Source organism: Bos javanicus, chromosome 2 (assembly GCF_032452875.1).
Source record: "Bos javanicus breed banteng chromosome 2, ARS-OSU_banteng_1.0, whole genome shotgun sequence".
NCBI lineage: Eukaryota > Metazoa > Chordata > Mammalia > Artiodactyla > Bovidae > Bos > Bos javanicus.
In genome coordinates, this window is record NC_083869.1 from 4,437,993 (window position 1) to 4,461,010 (window position 23,018).

Below are 23,018 nucleotides of genomic sequence, written 5' to 3' on the forward strand. Positions count from 1 at the left end.
AGTTTCACCTTGAAACCAAGGAACCAAGGGTGCAATCAAGCAACCAGCCTGACAGGTCCATACTGGGACTGACTTTGGGGACAGAATGTGAGCTCCTCAAGAGCAGGGAGTTTTGTTTGTCACAATCACATGCCTAGCATAATGCCTGCAACACAGGAGGCCCTCAACATAAACAAACAGACTCTGTTCATTAACAGATGAATGAAAAGAACTGGGAGAAAAAGGGATGTGGCACCAAACGCAAAGGCGCTCAGAAAGCCTAGGACTTAAGAAGGGTGAAAATGAAAACTACGCATCATGACTCACCCCGAGATCCCCTAGACCTGTTTTAAAGACACAGAGAGAGTTCTTGGGGTGCCGCAGAGCATCATTAGAGATGGAAAAGGGAGGAAAGCCATACATTAATGAACAGCTTTCCCATACCCAAACCCCACATCCTTGATACCACAGGTAACACCAGAGGAAAAGACTGTTCACAGAAGTCAAAATAAGAACCTTTCTGAGTGGTCATTTATTTGAGGATACCTTCATTTGCCGAGATCCCATATCACTCTGACCCTAGTAGTCCTTCAGGGTTGCTTATTAAGAGGAATAGTCTGCAAACTAACAGTTGGCAGAATCTTCAGTGTGGCACTGCATGATTACAGGCATCACGATTATGGCATGATGCATAAATTAAAAAGTCTTTAGTAAGTTCCAGGCCCAAATGATTCATCTATAAGATCTAACGTGTGGCCTGGCTTCTTTAAATTAAAGACACTATCTCTTGCTCATTTATTTAAAGTATTCATCAGTTATATTCTGGCAAGTGTTTATCACTTTTGAAAAATAGAAAAGGCATAAAGTTCTAAGTCATCACCAACTTTTTCCATTTTTAAACTGAAGAAAATAGCTAATGAACTCAAAAAAACACTTAAAGGGTTCAGGTTAATAGATGAGTTTCAACATATATGACAATAGCAAGGAAAAATACTAGGAAGTTACCCTTCTTGAGAAATAAATTTACTTCTAAAATAATTAAATTAATATACATTTATACCTAGAATTTTCTCCATAGTTCAATCTAGTCCCCTCAAGTTGAACACACACTGTGAAGGGAGTTATAGTACTGTAGAAAGCAATGTTTATTTCCCTTATTAAAAATAATTTCCAGCTAAGTACATCAAAAGCAAGTCAAACGGCAAGGCTACAATCAACCCAACTTTTATGCTGCTGCTGCTGCTAAGGAACTTCAGTCGTGTCCGACTCTGCGACCCCATAGAGGGCAGCCCACCAGACTCCCCGGTCCCTGGGATTCTCCAGGCAAGAACACTGGAGTGGGTTGCCATTTCCTTCTCCAATGCATGAAAGTGAAAAGTGAAAGGGAGGTCGCTCAGTCATGCCCCACTCTCAGCGACCCCATGGACTACAGCCTACCAGGCTCCTCCATCCACCGGATTTTCCAGGTAAGAGTACTGGAGTGGGGTGCCATTGCCTTTTCCTTTATGTTGCTATCATATAGCTATTTAAAACGTCTTCAAATATCACACTAAAATTGTCTGGCCAAGTGTATGATGAATGTTTTCAAAATAGTTAGCACACAGTAAGGCATAAGACCCCAAGACTTCAAATGAACAAACTATGCTAGTTTTCAAATCTGGCAAAAAATGCAAAACAATCTAGATTCTGGCCAAGGAACACTGAAGAGCTCACGCCCATAACTCATTGGCGATGTACGCGGATCTTATTCTTCTGGCAGGTCCCAGGCTAAAAGTGAAACCGGATCATCCAATTTCCAGTCAACAGATCCTTGAAACAAACGAAAACGGTAAACAAAATTCACCACCCGAATTCATTTTAGGGAAAACAGAACTCTATAAAAAGATCCATCTTTTTCCCACCGGAGTCCTGCAAACCGCTGGCTCTCAACCTCCTTGGGGTCAAGCTTGGTCTGAATTCGTGTTAGGACACGTCCCCCACCTCCGTCTGCACTTGGGCACACGGGTTTCAAAGCTCTCCAATGAAGGCGCAAAACCGATGAAGAGAGTCCGCGGCCAACCTCGCAGAAACCGGATTTGCCCAGAAAACACTGAAGGACTTCTAAAGGGACTCGAACAGAGAGGAAGGGCTGAGACACAGGAGGGGAAACTGAGTCAGGAAAGAATTGGAAGATCAAGGTGACCGAGACACACGGTGGCCTCGCTCCCCAGACCCTCTCTCCGCCGGCGAGACCTCCCCACTCCAACCCCAGGGGTACCTGTCACTGGTCTTGCAGCTGCAGCACACGCGCCGCTCTCATCCCCTTGCCAGCCCATTGCCAGGGGCCGCGCTCTGTCCGCGACGGCACCTGCGACAACGCCGGGGCGGGGCAGGACAGCGGCGCAGGCGGCAGCAGCTGCGCCAGTGAGCGGCCGACACGCGCCTTTCCCGCGGCTCTGCTCACAAGCCGGCCTCGCAAAGGAGAGACCAGCTGCCGACCGCCCTTTACTTCCGCTTCCTACTGGCTAGCGCCGGAGGACTTCCGGCTACAGAGTCGTGGCCAGGGCCGCCCAGAGCGCCACGCTACTGCCATCTTACTTCCGAAGAGGTTCCGCCTCTCTCCTTGCTTCCGGAGGTTCCGTTTGGTTTGGGAGGCGCTGTTCTTTGAGGTTGTGTGAACGTGTAAGGGAACTGGGAGAAGGCAATGGCAACCCACTCCAGTGCTCTTGCCTGGAAAATCCCATGGACCGAGGAGCCTGGTAGGCTGCGGTCCATGGGGTCACTAAGAGTCGGACACGACTGAGCGACTTCACTTGCAGTTTTCACTTTCATGCATTGGAGATGGAAATGGCAGCCCACTCCAGTGTTCTTGCCTGGAGAATCCCAGGGACGGGGGAGCCTGGTGGGCTGCCGTCTATGGGGTCGCACCGAGTCGGACACGACTGAAGCGACTTAGCGGCAGCAGCAGCAAGGGGACAACTGAGACACAAAAGCTTTACCACATGAAGAGACTGGATAGAATCCACTTCCTTAAACTCGTCCGTTAAAAGCACTGTTGCACCGTAAAGGACCAAACGACTTAATGTTTCTGAGTTTCTTAGACTTTATCTCAAACTCTTGGATAGCTTCCGTTCCAGGCAGCACAGAAAAGAATTTTTTTTTTTAATTTCATGAGACGTTTTTGCTTATTTTGTATAGGAAGTGGCAGTTTAATCTGCAAGGGTTACTTTGTCCTTTGAATTACTTTTTGGCAAATATAAATTACTATGTAAAATACTTTTAGAATTATGACACTGGGCAGGTCATTTTAGCCACCCAGAAATAAGTAAGTCTTTGGGCGATATATTGTAACTAATAAAGTGAGCTAAAAAGCCAAACATATTTTTGTAAGTACCTAAATAAAAAGTGTAAAATATTAACTGACTTATGGTTATATGGTGCAAACAGTCCGTCCCTTGAGAGTGGCAGAACAAGTAGTAAAAAACACTTGTCTTAGTCTGATACCTATATGTCTGTACTGTGCTTAAGAACTGTAGCTGACTGTTGGGTTTTCTGTTCCTTGCTAGACTAAATTTCAAAAAAATTTAAGGAATGAAAATGATTGTTTCAAAATATATTTCTTCAGAGAGATTTTGTGTTAGAAGTTTTCCATTGTGTATTTTGTATGCCTTTTAAAGTCACTTCAAGTGATAATTTCATTAAAAATGAATTGTTTAACCACAATACAGAGTTAGTTTTTCACTCTGTTTTAACTTGGTTGTCTGCTATTGATGCATGAATAACACCAATACTTGCTTAGTTATAGCATAGAACTAACTGATTGTTAGTATTATTTGTGGAAATAATACAAATACATTATTACTAAAGTACATAGTTTACATCACAGTTCACTCTTGTTGTACTATCTTATGTGTTTTCACAAATGTGCACATAATCATCATTACAGTTTCACACAGAATAGTTTCATCCCTCTAATAATCCCCTGTGCTTCACCTATTCACCTCTCCCCTGAAATCCTGGCAAACACTGATCTTATCAGCATCTACTATAACTGAACAGTATGAAAAGGCAAAAAGATAGGACACTGAAAGATGAACTCCCCAAGTCGGTAGGTGCCCTATATGCTACTAGAGATCAGTGGAGAACTAACTCCAGAAAGAATGAAGAGATGGAGCCAAAGCAAAAACAACACCCAGTTGTGGATGTGACTGCTGATGGAGGTAAAGTCTGATGCTGTAAAGAGGAATATTGCATAGGAACCTGAAATGTTAGGTCCACGAATCAAGCCAAAGTGGAAGTGGTCAAACAGGAGATGGCAAGAGTGAACATCGACATTTTAGGAATCAGCAACTAAAATGAACTAGAATGGGGGAATTTAGCTCAGATGACCATTATATCTACTACTGTGGGCAAGAATTCCTTAGAAGAAATGGAGGAGCCATCATAGTCAACAAAAGAGTCCAAAATGCAGTACATGGATGCAATCTCAAAAATGACAGAATGATCTCTGTTTGTTTCCAATGCAAACCATTCAATATCACAGTAATCCAAGTCTATGCCCCGATCAATAATACTGAAGAAGCTGAAGTAAAACGGTTCTATGAGCACCTACAATACCTTCTAGAACTTAAACCAAAAAAAGATGTCCTTTTCATTATAGGGGACTGGAATACAAAAGTAGGAAGTCAAGGCATACCTGGAGTAACAGGCAAATTTGGCCTTGGAGTAAAGAATGAAGCAGGGCAAAGGCTAACAGAGTTTTGCCAAGAGAATGCACTGGTCATAGCAAACACCCTCTTCCAACAACACAAGAGACAACTCTACACATGGAGATCACCAGATGGTCAATATCAAAATCAGATTAATTATATTCTTTGTAACCAAAGATGGAGAAGCTCTATACAGTCAGCAAAAACAAGACCGGGAGCTGACTGTGGCTCAGATCATGAAATTCTATTGCCAAATTCAGACTTACATTGAAGAAAGTAGGGACAATCACTAGACCATTCAGGTATGACCTAACTCAAATCCCTTAAGACTATACAGTGGGAGTGACAAATAGATCCAAGGGATTAGATCTGAAAAACAGAGTGCCTGAAGAACTACGAATGGAGGTTTGTGACATTGTACAGGAGTCAGTGATCAAGACCATCCCTAAGAAAAAGAAATGCAAAAAGACAAAATAATTGTCTGAGAAGTCCTAACAAATAGCTGAGAAAAGAAGAGAAGTGAAAGGCAAGGGAGAAAAGGAAAGAGATACCTATTTGAATGCAGAGTTCCAAAGAATAGCAAGTTGAGAAAACAAAGCCTTCCTCAGTGACCAATGCAAAGAAATAAAGGAAAACAATAGAATGGGAAAGACTAGAGATCTCTTCAAGAAAATTAGAGATACCAAGGGAACATTTCATGCAAAGATGGGCACAATAAAGGACAGAAATAGTATGGACCTAACAGAAGCAGACGAGATTAAGAAGAGGTAGTGGGAATACACAGAAGAACTATACAAAAAAGATCTTCATGACCCAGATAATCACGATGGTGTGATAACTCACCTAGAGCCAGACATCCTGGAATGTGAAGTCAAGTGGGCCTTAGGAAGCATCACTACAAACAAAGCTAGTGGAGGTGATGAAATTCCAGTTGAGCTCTTTCAAATCCTGAAAGATGATGCCGTGAAAGTGCTGGATTCAGTATGCCAGCAAATTTGGGAAACTCAGCAGTGGCCACAGGACTGGAAAAGGTCAGTTTTCATTCCAATCCCAAAGAAAGGCAATGAAGAACGTTCAAACTACCGCACAATTGCATTCATCTCACACGCTAGTAAAGTAATACTCAAGATTCTCCAAGCCAGGCTTCAGCAATACGTGAAGTGCGAACTTCCAGATGTTCAAGCTGGATTTAGAAAAGGCAAAAGAACCAGAGATCAAATTGCCAACATCCATTGGATCATGGAAAAAGCAAGAGAGTTCCAGAAAAACATCTACTTCTGCTTTACTGACTACACCAAAGCCTTTGACTGTGTGGATCACAAGAAACTGGAAAATTCTTCAAGAGATGGGAATACCAGACCACCTGACCTGCCTCCTGAGAAATCTGTATGCTGGTCAAGAAGCAACAGTTGTAACTGGACATGGAACAACAGACTGGTTCTAAACCAGGATGGAGTGTGTCAAGGCTGTATATTGTCACCCTACTGATTTAACTTATATGCAGAGTATATAATGAGGAATGATGGACTGGGTGAAGCACAAGATTGCCAGGAGAAATAACAATAACCTCAGATATGCAGATGACACCACCCTTATGGCAGAAAGCAAAGAACTAAAGAGCCACTTGATGAAAGTAAAAGAAGAGAGTGAAAAAGTTGGCTTCAAGCTCAACATTCAGAAAAATAAGATCATGGCATCCGGTCCCATCACTTCATGGCAAATAGATGGGGAAACATTGGAAACAATGACAGACTTTATTTTGGAGGGCTCCAAAATCACTGCAGATGGTGACTGCAGCCATGAAATTAAAAGACGCTTGCTCCTTGGAAGAAAAGTTATGACCAACCTAGATAGCTTATTAAAAAGCAGAGACTTTAATTTGCCAACAAAAGTCTGTCTAGTTAAGGCTATGGTTTTTCCAGTGGTCATGTATGGATGTGAGAGTTGGATTGTAAAGAAAGCTGAGTGCTAAAGAATTGATGCCTTTGAACTGTGATGTTGGAGAAGACTCTTGAGAGTCCCTTGGACACCAAGGAGATCCAACCAGTCTATCCTAAAGGAACTCAGTCCTGAATATTCATTGGAGGACTGATGCTGAAGCTGAAACTCCAATACTTTTGCCACCTGATGGGAGGAACTGACTTATTTGAAAAGAATGATGCAGCAAAAGACTGAAGGCAGGAGCAGAAGGGGTGACAGAGAATGAGATAGTTGAATAGCATCACCAACTCAATGGACATGAGTTTGAGTAAACTCTGGGAGTTGGTGATGGACAGGGAGTCTTGGCATGCTGCAGTCCATGGTGTCACAAAGAGTCAGACACGACTGAGTGACTGAGAACTATAACTGAATGTCTGTGTCACACCCCTAAATTCTCATAGCTCAGTTGGTAAAGAATCTGCCTGCAATGCAGGAGACTCAGATTCGATTCCTGGGTTGGGAAGATCCCCTGGAAAAGGAACTGGCAACCCAATCCAGTATCCTTGCCTGGAAAATCCTATGGAACCTGGCAAGCTACAGTTTATGGGGGCGCAAGAGCCAGACAAGACTTCGCGACCAAACCACCACCACCACCTAAATTCATATGTTGAAACCTTACGTGGTAATATTTGTAGACAGGGTCTTTGGAAGGGGCTAGATCATGAGGGTGGAACCCTCATGTATGGGGTTAGTTCCCTTAAAAAAAAAAGGCTCCCTTGCCTTTTTGTCATCTGAAGACACAATGAGAAATTCTTGCATGTTGCCCACATTTTTCACTTAAGCTTTTAGCATGTTACACAAAGTTACTCAAATTCTAGTCTGATAATTCCAAAATCTCTCCGTATCAGAGCCTGATCTGATGCTTTATCTTGTCAGGCTATATTTTTTGTTGACTTTAAGGATGCCTGTAATTTTTGCTTGAAGCCCAGACATGATGTACTAGGTAAGAGGAACTGAGATAAATAGACCTTGGTGTGAGCCTTTATATTTTTCCGTCTAGGAGTTGGGCTGTGTTTACTGTTGCTGAAGCTGTATATATCAGAGACCTACATTTACTCTGTTGTCCTCTTGTTTTTCTTTCCTTTCTTATATTTGGGTTTCCCTAGAAACGACTTCTTAAGTAGAGCCTGGGCACTGTTAGTCCTTTCAGCTGTATACCCCACCTTATCACAAGAGTCCTGTTGATGTGGTGGTAAGGTTGATGGGAGGGAAAACTGAGCAATTCTATGACTAGGTCTTAGTTTCTGTAGGCCTGTCTCCCAGGGCTGTGACCTCCACAAGTGCTTTTTACATTGTTTGAGACAGGATATTCAGAAGGGGCTGGACTTCAGGGATTTCCTTCCCTCCAAGTCAGAAAGCTGCTGTAATGGCTTTCTCCTCACTGGGTAAGCCTTTGTTCTGGGAATTCTCCGGGCTTGTTTCAAAATCATTGCGTTTCCCTTCCACCAGGCCAAACATGAACGGATTTTTCTAAGGTACTCACTGTGTATCTGGGAAGGCTCCTGAAGACAGACCCCACAAAACTGTAAGACCCATCTCACCTTACTCTGGGCCCTCAGGGGTATCTCTCAAACTAGTGTAGACTCAGCCTCTAGAAAATTGTCCAAATTACCTGTTCAGCGTTCCTATCACTTAGTAGTTCCAGCAGCTTCTACTTCAGGTAGGATGATCTTTATTCTCTGTGTTTACCCATCTCTCCAGTTTTGGGGTTGGCAGTTTGTCTTCCGACTCAATTCTCTGTTGACTTTCAGTTCACTCAGTTTTTTCTTGTTGTGAGGATAGGAAAGATGACTTCCAAACACTACTCATAGAGTAGAAACCAGAAGTTCAGACACCCTGCCTAAGAGAAGCTGTTGACAGAGCCCAGATCTCTAGATCAATGGTGTCTGATAGAAATAAAATGTGAACCACATATGTAATTTTAAATTTTCTAGTAGCCACATTAAAAAAGTACAAAGACACAGGGAACTATATTCAATATTCTGAGATAAAGCATAAAGGAAGACAATATTAAAAAGAATATATACATATATATGCATAGCTGAGTGACTTTTCTGTGCAGCAGAAATTAAACACAACATTGCACATCAACTATACTTCAATAAAAAGTGTTTAAAAAGTACAGAGAATAAGTGAGATTAGTTTAACAACATATTCTACTTAACCAGTATATTTAATACATTGTCATTTAAATGTGCAGTTATTTTAAGAGTTATTAAGACACTTTACTCTTTTTCTGTAATAGTGTTTGAAATCTAGTATACATTTTGCATTTACAACATATCTCAGTTCAGTCACGTTAAGGGCTCAATAGCCATAGACTCTGCTAACCACCCTATCTGTCATTAAAAAAATTCTTAAGAGTAAACTGAATGCACTCCTCACCAGGACTGCTCCTTGAACGCACAGACACCCTGCTGTGTTGTCCCCTCTGCCTGAATTGTCTTCCTCTTTCTCCACAAGGTCTGCTCATACTCTTGACTTAGGTCACTGTCAACATCAACTCTTCAGAGGGATTTCCCTCACTTCCCCACCTAAAATAGATCCCCCAAACTGTTACCTTCTCTCTCATTTACCCATTTTATTTTTTCCATTCTATATTTGTTTATGGTCTACTATACCCTATTAGATGTCACCACACAAGCACAGGGTTTGTTACCAAATCCATACTCAGTCTGCTCTCTGCACCACAGACCAATAATTGAGAGACGCAGCATTGAGGCAAGGAATAATGACTTTATTCAGAAAGCCGGGTGTCAGAGAAGGTGACAGACTAGAGTCCTAGAGTACCATTTTATCATGATCTGGATACCAGTTTCTTTTATAGAAGAGAGAGAGGGAAGGAGAGGAGGAAGTAAAATAAAACCACCGAAAGTCTTGCAAAATATCTCCTGGTGTGGTCAGCCTGTGGAGAGGGCATGTTAGTTTCTTCTTTTCTGCAGCCATTCACAGGTGGGCAGGGTCAGCGTGTCTCCCTGTGAGCTGAACAAAGGTACTTCAACATCAAGGCAGAAGGACAGGGTTCCACAAGGCAGGCCACTGTGTATGCTTGTAGCATACGCATAGAATCCATGGCATTCTTCCAGTGATTATAGTAGCAAAAGCAAGGGAAAGCAAAGGCTAAAGTAAAAGAAACAGACCCAGCACAGAGTCAGATTTTGTTCTTCCCTGTTACAGGACATTACTTAGTTCCATGCAATGTCCTCACCCCAGGACTGAATTGTCTTCTTCCCCTTTCTCCACAAGGTCTGCTCATACTCTTAGGTCACAGTCAACATCAACTCTTCAGAGGGACTTTCCTCACTTCCCCACCTAAAGTAGATCCCCCAATCTTTACCTTCTCTCTCATTTACCCACTTTATTTACCCCCAGAACAGTACCACGCAACATCTGATGATGAACTCCAGCCACATCACCCTCCTCTGTCTATGTGAACATACTCAACCAAGGAGATGTTCTGCCCTTGCTACTGCTCTTACCCTGTCAGCTTGTGGGCAAAGGACCTGCCATGAGATCAGTGAGTCTCCTTGAACTATTTAAGAGACAGAGCATAGACTCTACCAACTTTTAAGCTCTGTTTGTAATTCCAGAAACGAAAGCCCACTGTTGACTCTGTGTGCTTTTTCTCTTAACACAGGACTCAAGAGTAGGCAGACCCAATGGGAGAGTTATGTCCTCAGGGGTGCTGGCCCTGCAGACCCAGGCCACCTGGTCCTTGTAAGGCAACAAGGGCCTTTAAATGTGCAGTTATTTTTAATGTCATTAAGATATTTTACTATTTTTGTACTGTTTGAACTAGTATATATTTTGCATTTACAGAGTTGTTTTACTAGAGTTCCCAACAAAGAACGACCTGTCGTGGTGCGTACACAGGTTGGAAATGAATTTCCAAACATGAGGCAGAACGAGAGGAGAATAAAGTTTATTAAAGTGGGAGATACTGTTAGAATAGTGGGCTAACTCAAGGGAGAACTGAGCCCTTTCACAGCCTTGCACCCAGTTTTTATAGCCTCAAGACAGAGAAAATTCCTACTGAAATGGTGGCATTAGGTGATTGGTGAGGATGCTATAGGGTGGACAGTAGGGTGGAGAGTTTACCTAATATGGGATCAGGGAACTGGCTGGTTTAGATCCCAGAGGCACATGGCAACGGTTGCTATGCTATCGGGGTTGGTCAATTCCAGACATTTTTATCCTGTGACCTTGGTATAGGGCTCCACACCATCTGGCAAAAGAAATTGCCCAAAAGTAAGTTAATAAACACAATAAAGACAGAATATCTAAAAATAGTCATATATAGCGAAAGTGAAGTCATTCAGTCGTGTCCAACTCTTTGCGACCCCATGGACTGTAGCCTATCAGGACGGAGGAGTCATATATAAGTTAACTGTAAATGCCTACCTTTTAAGTATTTTTACACTGATGCTAAAGCTGAAACTCCAGTACTTTGGCCACCTCATGCGAAGAGTTGACTCATTGGAAAAGACTCTGATGCTGGGAGGGATTGGGGGCAGGAGGAGAAGGGGACGACAGAGGATGAGATGGCTGGATGGCGTCACTGACTCGATGGACTTGAGTCTGAGTGAACTCCGGGAGTTGGTGATGGACAGGGAGGCCTGGCGTGCTGTGATTCATGGAGTCGCAGAGTCGGACACGACTGAGCGACTGAACTGAACTGACACTGCTTTATCTTTGATTACATTTACATCTTTCTTCTACTTGTATTTCTGTCAAATCAGTTCTTATTTTGCATCTTTGATCCAGCATCTTATTCTCTCTTTATTGACTGGCCCCACAATGGCATCCCTAATTTATAAAAAGGAACTGAAGCTCCTGGGGGACTTTTCAGTTGTTAATTTTATCACTTCAGAGAACTTGATGGGCAGTGTCTGGTCTGCATCACTGGTCCCCACTCTGCTTCACGAAAGGCCTTTTTGGGCCCTTGTGTCTCCCCATTTCCTAACCTGTGATTCCTTGTCTGAATGTATGTGTCCACTTATGTAATGTTCACATGCTCCTGCATTGAAGTGCCTATTTAGTGTAAGGAAATCTGATCCACATTTGTCCTTGGAACTCTTAACACTTAAAGTCTCTGCCACTTATTTAGCTACTTGTATACAGTGTCACATATCTGTTTGAGCTTCCCTAGTAGATCAGCTGGTAAACAATCTGCCTGCAAAGCAGGAGACCCTGGTTTGATTCCTGGGTTGGGAAGATCTGGAGGGCATGGCAACACACTGAGTCCCTTGGACTTCAGGGAGATCAAACCAGTCATCCTAAAGGAAATCAGTCCTGAATATTCATTGGAAGGCCTGATACTGAAGCTGAAGCTCCAGTACTTTGGCCACCTGATGTGAAGAACTGACTTCTTAGAAAAGACCCTGATGCTGGGATTGAAGGCAGGAGGAGAAGGCGATGACAAAGGATGAGATGGTTGGATGGCCATGACTTTTAGCAAGCTCCAGGAGTTGATGATGGACAGGGAAGCCTGATGTGCTATAGTTCATGGGGTTGCAAAGAGTCAGACATGACTGAGTGACTGAACCTGATACAGTGTCATATAGCTCCTCTGTCTTACTAAGTTGTTGGAGGAGGATGCAAGACTAGATTAAAAAGAGGAAGGAATTAAACTTTGAATTGCCCAACGAAAAGGGAGGTGTCTGGGGGCAGGAGGATATACTCAGAGAGAGTGAGGGGAACAACATTCAGAGAATATCTTATGGCCAGAAACCAGGTTCTAAAATTTGTGGTTGCCAAATGGCTGGGGGAAGGGGGGAAGGGAGGAGGAGGAAGCTTGAGAATTTGGGATTAGCAGATGCAAACAATTACATAGACTAGATAAACAAGGTCTTACTGTGTAGTCCTGAGAACTACATTCAATATCCTGGGATAAACCATAACGGAGGGACTTCCCTGCTGGTCCAGTGGTTAAGACTTCACCAATGTGCAGGGCATGGGTTTGATCCCTGGTTGGGGAGCCAAGATCCCATATGCCTTGAGGCCAGAAAACCAAAACATAAAACAGAAACAATATTATAATAAATTCAATAAAGACTTTTAAAAAAATCATGGAAAACAATATGAATATATATGTAGATAACTGTATCACTTTGTTGTACAGTAGAAATTAACACTGTGAAAATTAACATTGTAACTCAAGTACATGTCAATAAAATAAATGTGAAAAAATCAGTTCCAATCTATACCAATTAGAGACAGCTTTTATAAAGTTGGCAGTGGGAGTTACACAGAACCCACAATGCAAATCTGCAGGAAACTGAAATCACTGTTAAGGGGGCTCTATGTATACCTTTGGCTAAATTTAAATGTATCATACAAAACTGGCTAGGAACTTTAAGAATCTAAGGTCAACAAAGAAACTGGTTGCAGAAAACAAATTCAGTTTTTTCACAAATTTAGGAGTCTATATTTTTTCAAACCAAAAATCTTGGCATGCATGCACAATCTCCTTGTTGTTGTTTAGTCAATAAGTGGTGTCGAACTCTTTTGCAACACCCTGGACCACAGCCCACCAGATTATTCTGTCCATGGGATTTCCCAGGCAAGAATACTGGAATGTGTTGCCATTTCCTTCTCCAGGGGATCTTCCCGACCCAGGGATCAAACCTGTGTCTCCTGAATTGGCAGTCAGATTCTTTATTGCTGAGCCATCCTTATATGGTCAGATCAGATCAGATCAGTCACTCAGTCATGTCTGAATCTTTGCGACCCCATGAATCGCAGCACGCCAGGCCTCCCTGTCCATCACCAACTCCCGGAGTTCACTCAGACTCACATCCATCGAGTCAGTGATGCCATCCAACCATCTCATCCTCTGTCGTCCCCTTCTCCTCCTGCCCCCAATCCCTCCCAGCATCAGAGTCTTTTCCAATGAGTCAACTCTTCGCATGAGGTGGCCAAAGGACTGGAGTTTCAGCTTTAGTATCATTCCTTCCAAAGAAATCCCAGGGCTGATCTCCTTCAGAATGGACTGGTTGGATCTCCTTGCAGTCCAAGGGACTCTCAAGAGTCTTCTCCAACACCACAGTTCAAAAGCATAAGGCTGAGAAGCACTCAGCCTTCTTCACAGTCCAACTTTCACATCCATACACGACCACAGGAAAAACCATAGCCTTGACTAGACAGACCTTTGTTGGCAAAGTAATGTCTCTGCTTTTGAACATGCTATCTAGGTTGGTCATAACTTTCCTTCCAAGGAGTAAGCATCTTTTAATTTCATGGCTGCAGTCACCATCTGCAGTGATTTTGGAGCCCAGAAAAATAAAGTCTGACACTGTTTCCACTGTTTCCACATCTATTTTTCCATGAAGTGGTGGGACTGGATGCCATGATCTTCGTTTTCTGAATGTTGAGCTTTAAGCCAACTTTTTCACTCTCCTCTTTCACTTTCATCAAGAGGCTTTTTAGTTCCTCTTCACTTTCTGCCATAAGGGTGGTGTCATCTGCATATCTGAGGTTATTGATATTTCTCCTGGCAATCTTAATTCCAGCTTGTGTTTCTTCCAGTCCAGTGTTTCTCATGATGTACTCTGCATATAAGTTAAATAAACAGGGTGACAATATACAGCCTTGACGTTCTCCTTTTCCTATTTGGAACCAGTCTGTTGTTCCATGTCCACTTCTAACTGTTGCTTCCTGACCTGCATACAGATTTCTCAAGAGGCAGGTCAGGTGGTCTGGTATTCCCATCTTTTTCAGAATTTTCCACGGTTTATTGTGATCCACACAGTCAAAGGCTTTGGCATAGTCAATAAAGCAGAAATAGATGTTTTTCTGGAACTCTCTTCTTTTTCCTATGATCCAGCAGATGTTGGCAATTTGATCTCTGGTTCCTCTGCCTTTTCTAAAACCAGCTTGAACATCTGGAACTTCATGGTTCATGAATTGCTGAAGCGTGGCTTGGAGAATTTTGAGCATTACTTCACTAGCGTGTGAGATGAGTGCAATTGTGGGGTAGTTTGAGCATTCTTTGGCATTGCCTTTCTTTGGGATTGGAATGAAAACTGACCTTTTCCAGTCCTGTAGCCACTGCTGAATTTTCCAAATTTGCTGGCATATTGAAGCTCTAGTCATGTACATAAGCGAGTGCTCAACTGGTTATTCCCACTATGGGTCTAGTTACCTGTTCAGAAATTCAGTTAGTCTCACTTGTGTACTTTGTGATGTATCCAGACACAGGCTTTCCATATTCCGAGTTCATGTGTCCTTGAAGCCAAGAACTTTGTCTCACCTCCTGCTCATCTCCCAGGACTCTGATGAGGAGCCAAAGTCTACATTTAGCATCAGTCCTTCAGACAGGACCTGATGGGCCTCTAGCCTTTCTTGTCCAACTTTCACATACACGACCACAGGAAAAACCATAGCCTTGACTAGACAGACCTTTGTTGGCAAAGTAATGTCTCTGCTTTTGAACATGCTATCTAGGTTGGTCATAACTTTCCTTCCAAGGAGTAAGCATCTTTTAATTTCATGGCTGCAGTCACCATCTGCAGTGATTTTGGAGCCCAGAAAAATAAAGTCTGACACTGTTTCCACTGTTTCCACATCTATTTTTCCATGAAGTGGTGGGACTGGATGCCATGATCTTCGTTTTCTGAATGTTGAGCTTTAAGCCAACTTTTTCACTCTCCTCTTTCACTTTCATCAAGAGGCTTTTTAGTTCCTCTTCACTTTCTGCCATAAGGGTGGTGTCATCTGCATATCTGAGGTTATTGATATTTCTCCTGGCAATCTTAATTCCAGCTTGTGTTTCTTCCAGTCCAGTGTTTCTCATGATGTACTCTGCATATAAGTTAAATAAACAGGGTGACAATATACAGCCTTGACGTTCTCCTTTTCCTATTTGGAACCAGTCTGTTGTTCCATGTCCACTTCTAACTGTTGCTTCCTGACCTGCATACAGATTTCTCAAGAGGCAGGTCAGGTGGTCTGGTATTCCCATCTTTTTCAGAATTTTCCACGGTTTATTGTGATCCACACAGTCAAAGGCTTTGGCATAGTCAATAAAGCAGAAATAGATGTTTTTCTGGAACTCTCTTCTTTTTCCTATGATCCAGCAGATGTTGGCAATTTGATCTCTGGTTCCTCTGCCTTTTCTAAAACCAGCTTGAACATCTGGAACTTCATGGTTCATGAATTGCTGAAGCGTGGCTTGGAGAATTTTGAGCATTACTTCACTAGCGTGTGAGATGAGTGCAATTGTGGGGTAGTTTGAGCATTCTTTGGCATTGCCTTTCTTTGGGATTGGAATGAAAACTGACCTTTTCCAGTCCTGTAGCCACTGCTGAATTTTCCAAATTTGCTGGCATATTGAGTGCAGCACTTTCACAGCATCATCTTTCAGGATTTGAAACAGCTCAACTGGAATTCCATCACCTCCACTAGCTTTCTTCATAGTGATGCTTTCTAAGGCCCACTTGACTTCACATTCCAGGATGTCTGGCTCTAGGTCAGTGATCACACCATCGTGATTATCTGGGTCATGAAGATCTTTTTTGTACAGTTCTTCTGTGTATTCCCACCACCTCTTCTTAATATCTTCTGCTTCTGTTAGGTCCATATGAAGAGATCTCTAGGTTGTTTTCCTCTATTTCTTTGCACTGATCACTGAGGAAGGAAGGCTTTCTTATCTCTTCTTGCTATTCTTTGGAACTCTGCATTCAGATGCTACAGCCATTTTGCTTTTTGCATTTCTTTTTCCTGGGGATGGTTTTGATCCCTATCTCCTGTACAATGTCGTGAACCTCCATCCATAGTTCATCAGGCACTCTGTCTATCAGATCTAGTCCCTTAAATCTATTTTTCACTTCTACTGTATAATCATAAGGGATTTGATTTAGGTCATACCTGAGTGGTCTAGTGGTTACCTGACCAGGGATCAAATCCAGGCCCTGCTGCATAGGGAGCGTGAAGTGTTAGCCACTGGCTACAATGTTTGGCTCAAATCAGGTCTGTGGAGGCCACAACTAAAACATTTTTGCTTCTTCATAGCAACTACAACTTTAGTGGAGTTTTCATATATTTTATTTCGTATTATATCACGTTCTGTAACACATCAGCAAGGATTTCTTGAGTGAAACCGTTCTGGTTGCTGCTCCGTCCATGCACACTGTGCTGCAATTCTATTTATAATGGTCTTTGGCCTGTGCTTGACCTCTGCCCCTTGGAAACTAGCAACAGGGAGAACCACAGTCACCATTAAAAAAAGTAATTTGGGGGAATTCTTTGGCAGCCCAGTGGTCAGGACTTCAAGCTTTCACTGTTGTAAGATGTGAGGCCAAAAAAAAGTAATTTTGGCTTGTGAGCACAGATAGTTATGAGAAACGGAGTAGTTGCAAGCCACATGGCCCCCTCATCTTTCCGCGTGAGGCGTGGGTCTCCGAGCTCTACCAACTTCTCTTTTGTTCTTTCTGTCTAGCCCAGGATTCTGGGTCATATGTGATTGAGCCTCAGCCAACTTACAGAGGCTAATTCAGGCTTGGCTGAAGTTTTTCTCACTTGTGTTCTTCTCACTTCAACTGTGAAGCAGTGTAGTCTAGACAGAGCACTGTAGGCTGCACCGCTTCCCATGTCCGCCTGATTCCTCTGAGACTCCTCCCCAAAGGCAGTTGTCCCAGCAAACGGCATGGAATGAAGGACACAGGAGGCTGCGGGAACTGAGAATTGTCCCCTCACTGCTTTTAATCCTGCTCATATAGTACTATTCATTGGGCCACTTTATCTCTATGAAAGGAATTTCTGATATGCCTTCTATAATAGACAGGCAAGCTTGGAGGAAATTACTGATTGACTAGGACATAAGCCAAGAGCCTAATTTGGTACTACATAGTTAGACAATCAATGGGGGGTTGCAAAATCTTCAAAATAAGACAGTCATAACTCTGTGAATATGTCCTGATGTCTTAATGCCTTTCTGGAGAGGGGAGTGATGCCTAACATCTCCAAAAATAAGAGAAGTACCCAGTTCACTCCAGGTTTATCAACAGAGCAGGAGAGCAGACCAATCATGAGCTGAAGGGAAATGGAAAGTCAATTTCTTGTCATTTAGTGAGGTTTCAATAAAGGCTCAGCCTTCTTTAAGGTCCAACTCTCACATTTGTACATGACTATTGGAAAAACTATAGCTTTGACTAAACAGAAATTTATCAGCAAAGTGATGTCTTTGCTTTTTAATACACTAAGTTTGTTATAGCTTTCCTTCCAAGGAAGCTTCTTTTCTTCCAAGAGCAGCGTCTTTTAATTTCATGGCTGCAGTCACCATCCACAGTGATTTTGGAGCCCAAGAAATAAAAAATCTGTCATTGCTTCTGCTTGTTCCCCTCTTTTTTTGCCACGAAGTGATGGAAATGGATGCCATGATCTTCATTTTTCTGAATGTTGAGTTTTAAGCCAGCTTTTTTCACTCTCCTCTTTCACCCTCATCAAGAGGCTCTTTAGCGCCTCTTCACTTTCTGCCATTACAGTGGTGTCATCTGCATATCTGAGGTTGTTAATATTTCTCCCAGTGATCTTGATTCCAGGTTGTGATTCATCCAGCCTGGCATTTCACATGATGTACTCTCTGCATGGAAGTTAAATAAGCAGGGTGACAGTATACAGCCTTCACAGACTCCTTTCCCAATTTTGAACCAGTTCATTGTTCCTTGTTTGGTTCTAACTGTTGCTTCTGGATCTGCATACAGTTTCTCAGGAGACAGGTAAAGTGGCCTGGTATTCCCATCTCTTTAAGAATTTTCCAGTGTGTTGTGATCCACACAGTCAAAGGCTTTCACGTAGTCAATGAAGCAGATTTTTTTTTTTTAACTCCCCTGCTTTTTCTATGATCCAACAGATGTTGGCAATTTGATCTCTGGTTCCTCTGCCTTTTCTGAATCTCATTTGTACATCTAGAATTTCTCGGTTCACGTACCATTGAAGCCTAACTTGAAGAATTTTTAAAATATATTTATTTATTTATTTGGCTGTGACATGTCTTAATTGCAGCATGTGGCATCTTTGTTGACTTATGCAGGATCTTCAGCTGTGACATGGGCTTAGTTGTTCCATGGCATGTGGGATCTTAGTTCCCTGACCAGGGACTGAGCCTGTGTCCCCTGCATTGCAAGGCAGATTCTTAACCACTGGACCACCAGGGAAGTCCCTAACTTGAAGGATTTTGAGAGTTATCTTGCTAACATGTGAATGAGTTCAATTGTATGGTAGTTTGAACATTCTTTGGCATTGCCTTTCTTTGGAATTGGAATGAAAACTGACTTTTTCCAGTCCTGTGGCCACTGCTGAATTTCCCAAATCTGCTTGCATATTGAGTGCACACTTCAACAGCATAATCTTTTAGGATTTGAAATAGTTCAGCTGAAGTTCCATCACCTCCACTAGCTTTGTTCATAGTGATGCTTCCTAAGACCCACTTCAGCTTGGTTAAGTCCCACTTAACTCTGGGACGCCCAGCAATTTTCCCCCATCTGCATGTCCTCCATCCCTTCACCCACTGACACCCCTGTACCTCACAGGTATTGAACTCATATGTATGCTCCCTTTTTGGTGGCACCTGTGAGAGCTTTTTAGGATCCAGATCCAGACAGTCAGGGAAGAATTTGTGCAAAATGTAACCCAGCCCTAATTAACGCATAAATAGCTTTGCTTCTGTAACCTGGCTGCCCTCCCATGACCCTGTCATCACCTGCCTCCAGCTGATGAAGCCCCTTCTCCTTTGACAGTCCCCACTGGTGGGAGCATTAATAAAGTTTTATCTTTCATGCTTGTTGTTGGCTATCATTAGCACAGCCATCCAGGAAGCTCCTAGATGGTGGATTTCCTAGGGGAGCCCTTTTGGGAGGTCAACACATATGGGAAATAGGAGCAATATATTGAGACAGACAGTTCTCCATGTGTCTCTCATTTCTTGCTGGGTATGCCAAAAACACTGGAGAAGGAAATGGCAAACCACTCCAGTATCCTTGCCTGGAAAATCCCATGGACAGAGGAGCCTGGCGGGCTGCAGTCTGTGAGGTCGCAAAGAGTCTAGCACAACTGAGTCACTAACACTATAACACTATGCCAAGAACACAAGTCCCTGACTACCCTGACTAATCCCAGGCCATTTCTTAGGATTGTGTTTGCAGCAAGCAGCCCTAAGAGATGTGGGACTGTTTCTCTCTGGGGCAGAGAGCAAGCTTGCATACTGCTTGCTACAAAATAGTGAGTTCTCCAAGCTCCGTGTTTCTCAGCTGTCATGAAAACTCACCGTGTGCACAAAAGCTATCAGGCCCACACTGCGTCATCCCCGTGGGACTTGTGGAGGCGGTGGTGAGAAAAAAAAATCATGCACATATAATGCTGATGCTGCTTGCTATGCTGTCTGCATAAATCCATGCAATGATGCTTGATCCAAGAGTCTGGTAATTTCTGCCAGCACCCATGAAATAGGAACAGGCTAGCATATTAGCTTAGAGAGAGAATGAAATGAAATCTCAGAGCCAAGAAATTGGAAAAAGGCAACACAGAACCACGGAAAAAAGCCCAGAAGAATGTAGTCAAGGGCAAAGCTATTGGTGTTTAGGCCTCTTTCTCTTTCTTTCAGAAGTATAGCCTTTTTACAGATAAATACCTGCCTGAAAAATCCTAGACTCTTTGAAAGGGGCCTAAGAATCACTACTATACTTGCTTCATAAAAAGAATGAGCACCAACATCACAGAGTGAGGGCAAATCCTGAAAAACAAAAAGATAAAGAAAAACAGGCAACCTAGATCACAAGTGCAAAGAGGTACAGCAAGTTTCCTGGAAGAACTCTGCAGCAAATATAGAGAAATTCAAGGACATTCTAACAGCCAATATTCCTGTCTTAGGCTTTCCTTCTCCAGAACTTCCTTCTCCTGTACCTCTCAGAAGACGGTTTAAATTTTTTTTATCATTTTATTTATTTATTTGGTTTTGGCTGTGTTGGTTCTTTGTTTCTGAGCAGGCTTTTCTCTTGCCGTGCGGTGTGGGCTTCTCATGGTGGTGGCTTCTCTTGTCGCAGACCATGGGCCCCAGAGCATGCGTGCTTCTGTAGTTGCACACGGGCTCAGTAGCTTCAGTTCTGGGCTCTGGAACACAGGCTCAGTGGTTGTGGCACGTGGGCTTAGTGGTCCTGCAGCATGCGGGATCCTCCCAGATCAGGATCAAACCTGTGTCTCCAGCACTGGTAGGCAGATTCTTTACCACTGCGCCACGAGGGAAGCCCAGAAGATGGTTTAAATTTAACATAGACACCTATAATAATGAGAGCAAGACAATTAATACAGACAAAAATGGGAAAACACCAGAGGAAGTAAACCTGCCTAGTATTCTAAGTGAAGAGGCCCGCCTGGGGCGTGGGAGATGGTACCTGGGTTTTGGTTGCCTTTGTGCTGTACTGAGCTGTGCTGATGGATTTACACTAGGCAGCTCTACAAAGTTCAGTTTTGCAGAATAAAAACTAAATGGCCACTGTGGATAACTTTCTACAAGCAACTTTTTTTTGCAGGTTTTTTTTTAACTATAATAGATTTTTTAAAAATTTAACTGATGTATAGTTGATTTACAATGTGTTAATTACTGCTATGGAGAAGGCAATGGCACCCCACTCCAGTACTCTTGCCTGGAAAATTCCATTGATGGAGGACCCTGGTAGGCTGCAGTCCATGGGGTCACTAAGAGTCGGACGCGACTGAGCGATTTCACTTTAACTTTTCACTTTCATGAATTGGAGAAGGAAATGGCAACCCACTCCAGTGTTCTTACCTGGAGAATCCCAGGGACGGGGAAGCCTGGTGGGCTGCCATCTATGGGGTTGCACAGAGTCAGACACAACTGAAGCGATTTAGCAGCAGTAGCAATTAGTGCTATACAGCAAAGTGACTCAGTTATACACAAATATACATTCTTTTTCATATTCTTTTCCATTATGGTTTATCACAGGATATTGAGTATAGCTCCCTGGGCTGTACAGAAAGACCTTGCCTACCCATTTTATATATACCAGTTTGCATCTGCTGATCCCAAACTCCCAGTCCGTCTCACTCCCATGCCGCATCCCCTTGGCAACCACAGTCTGCTCTCTGTCTGTGAGTGTGTTTCTGTTTCATGGACAGGTTCATATGTCTCATATTTTAGATTACACATGTAAGTAACAATATCATATACTATTTGTCTTTCTCTTTCTGACTTATTTCACTTATTATGATAATCTCCCAAGCAACTATTACTATTTTCCTAACTACAAGATAATAAAGTAAAATAGTATGTTATATGTAATAACCTATTATGTCTAAAATATAATGGGAAATAATACAGAAACTTAAAGGCTACCTTGAATTTGAAGTATTCTTTCTATCATGAAATGGAAATGGTTCGCTTTGGTGTGAATATATCTTTCATGCATCTAAGATAAGTAAGCTACACACTTTTAAAATAGCTTTGCTGTTTTGTTAAGAAGCTAAGTCGTGTCCAACTCTGTGACCCCACGAAATGCAGCATGCCAGGCTTCCCTGTCCTCTGCTATCTCCCAGAGTTTACTCAGGCTCATGTTCATTGTGTCAGTGATCCCACCCAACCATCTCATCCTCTGTCGTCCCCTTCTACTCCTGCCCTCAATCTTTCCCAGCATCAGCGTTTTTTCCAGTGAGTCAGTCCTTCGAATCAGGTGGCCAGAGTATTGGAGCTTCTGCTTCAGCATCAGTCCTTCCAATGAATATTCAGGATTGATTTCCTTTAGGATTGGCTGGGGAGAAGACAGTTGGGATTTTGATACAGATTACATTGAACCTGTAAGTGACATGCATTTCTGAATGGAACTAGCTGCCATATTCTGTACTGGTCTTAACAGAAAGAAAATCTGTTAAGATTTAACTGTTAAATTTCCTTTTATGAGTAAAAAAATCAAATGATTAGCTCTGTTTTTTATCTTTTAAATGATCGGTTTACCTGAGAAATCCACATGTTATATTCATTGACTTCGAATCTCAGTTTGCCATTTGGTCTTGAGAGGAATTTAACTGAATTCATCTAGTATTGGATAACCCATTGCAATTCTCCCTAAATTCACTTACACAGATGTGCAACTTCTAGGTTTAACTTCATCCGCAGTGTTACCATGTTGCTGCTCAGTCACTAAGTCAGGTCTGACTCTCTTTGACCCCATGGACTACAGCATGCCAGGCTCCTCTGCCCTCCACTATCTCCCGGAGTTTGCTCAAATACATATTCATATATGCTACCATGCTGCTGCTGCTGTTAAGTTGCTTCAGTCGTGTCTGACTCTCTGCATTCCAATGGACTGTAGCCTGCCAGGCGCCTCTGTCCATGGAATTCTCCAGGCAAGAATACTGGAG

The 23,018-nt window shown here is 42.7% G+C and overlaps 1 protein-coding gene across 2 annotated transcripts in view; it reads right to left on the reverse strand.

The window, feature by feature from the left end:
- UGGT1 (UDP-glucose glycoprotein glucosyltransferase 1) overlaps positions 1–2,476 on the reverse strand; it is a 111,117-nt gene extending 108,641 nt beyond the window's left edge. Inside the window, exon 1 of one of the 2 annotated variants that reach the window (XM_061431816.1) lies at positions 2,237–2,476. In XM_061431816.1, the coding sequence (XP_061287800.1) occupies positions 2,237–2,294 (58 nt within the window). In that variant the 5' untranslated portion in view covers positions 2,295–2,476. The remainder of the gene's footprint in view (positions 1–2,236) is intronic. The other variant, XM_061431823.1, reaches the window with a different exon arrangement.
- Between the last annotated feature and the right edge of the window lie 20,542 nt (positions 2,477–23,018).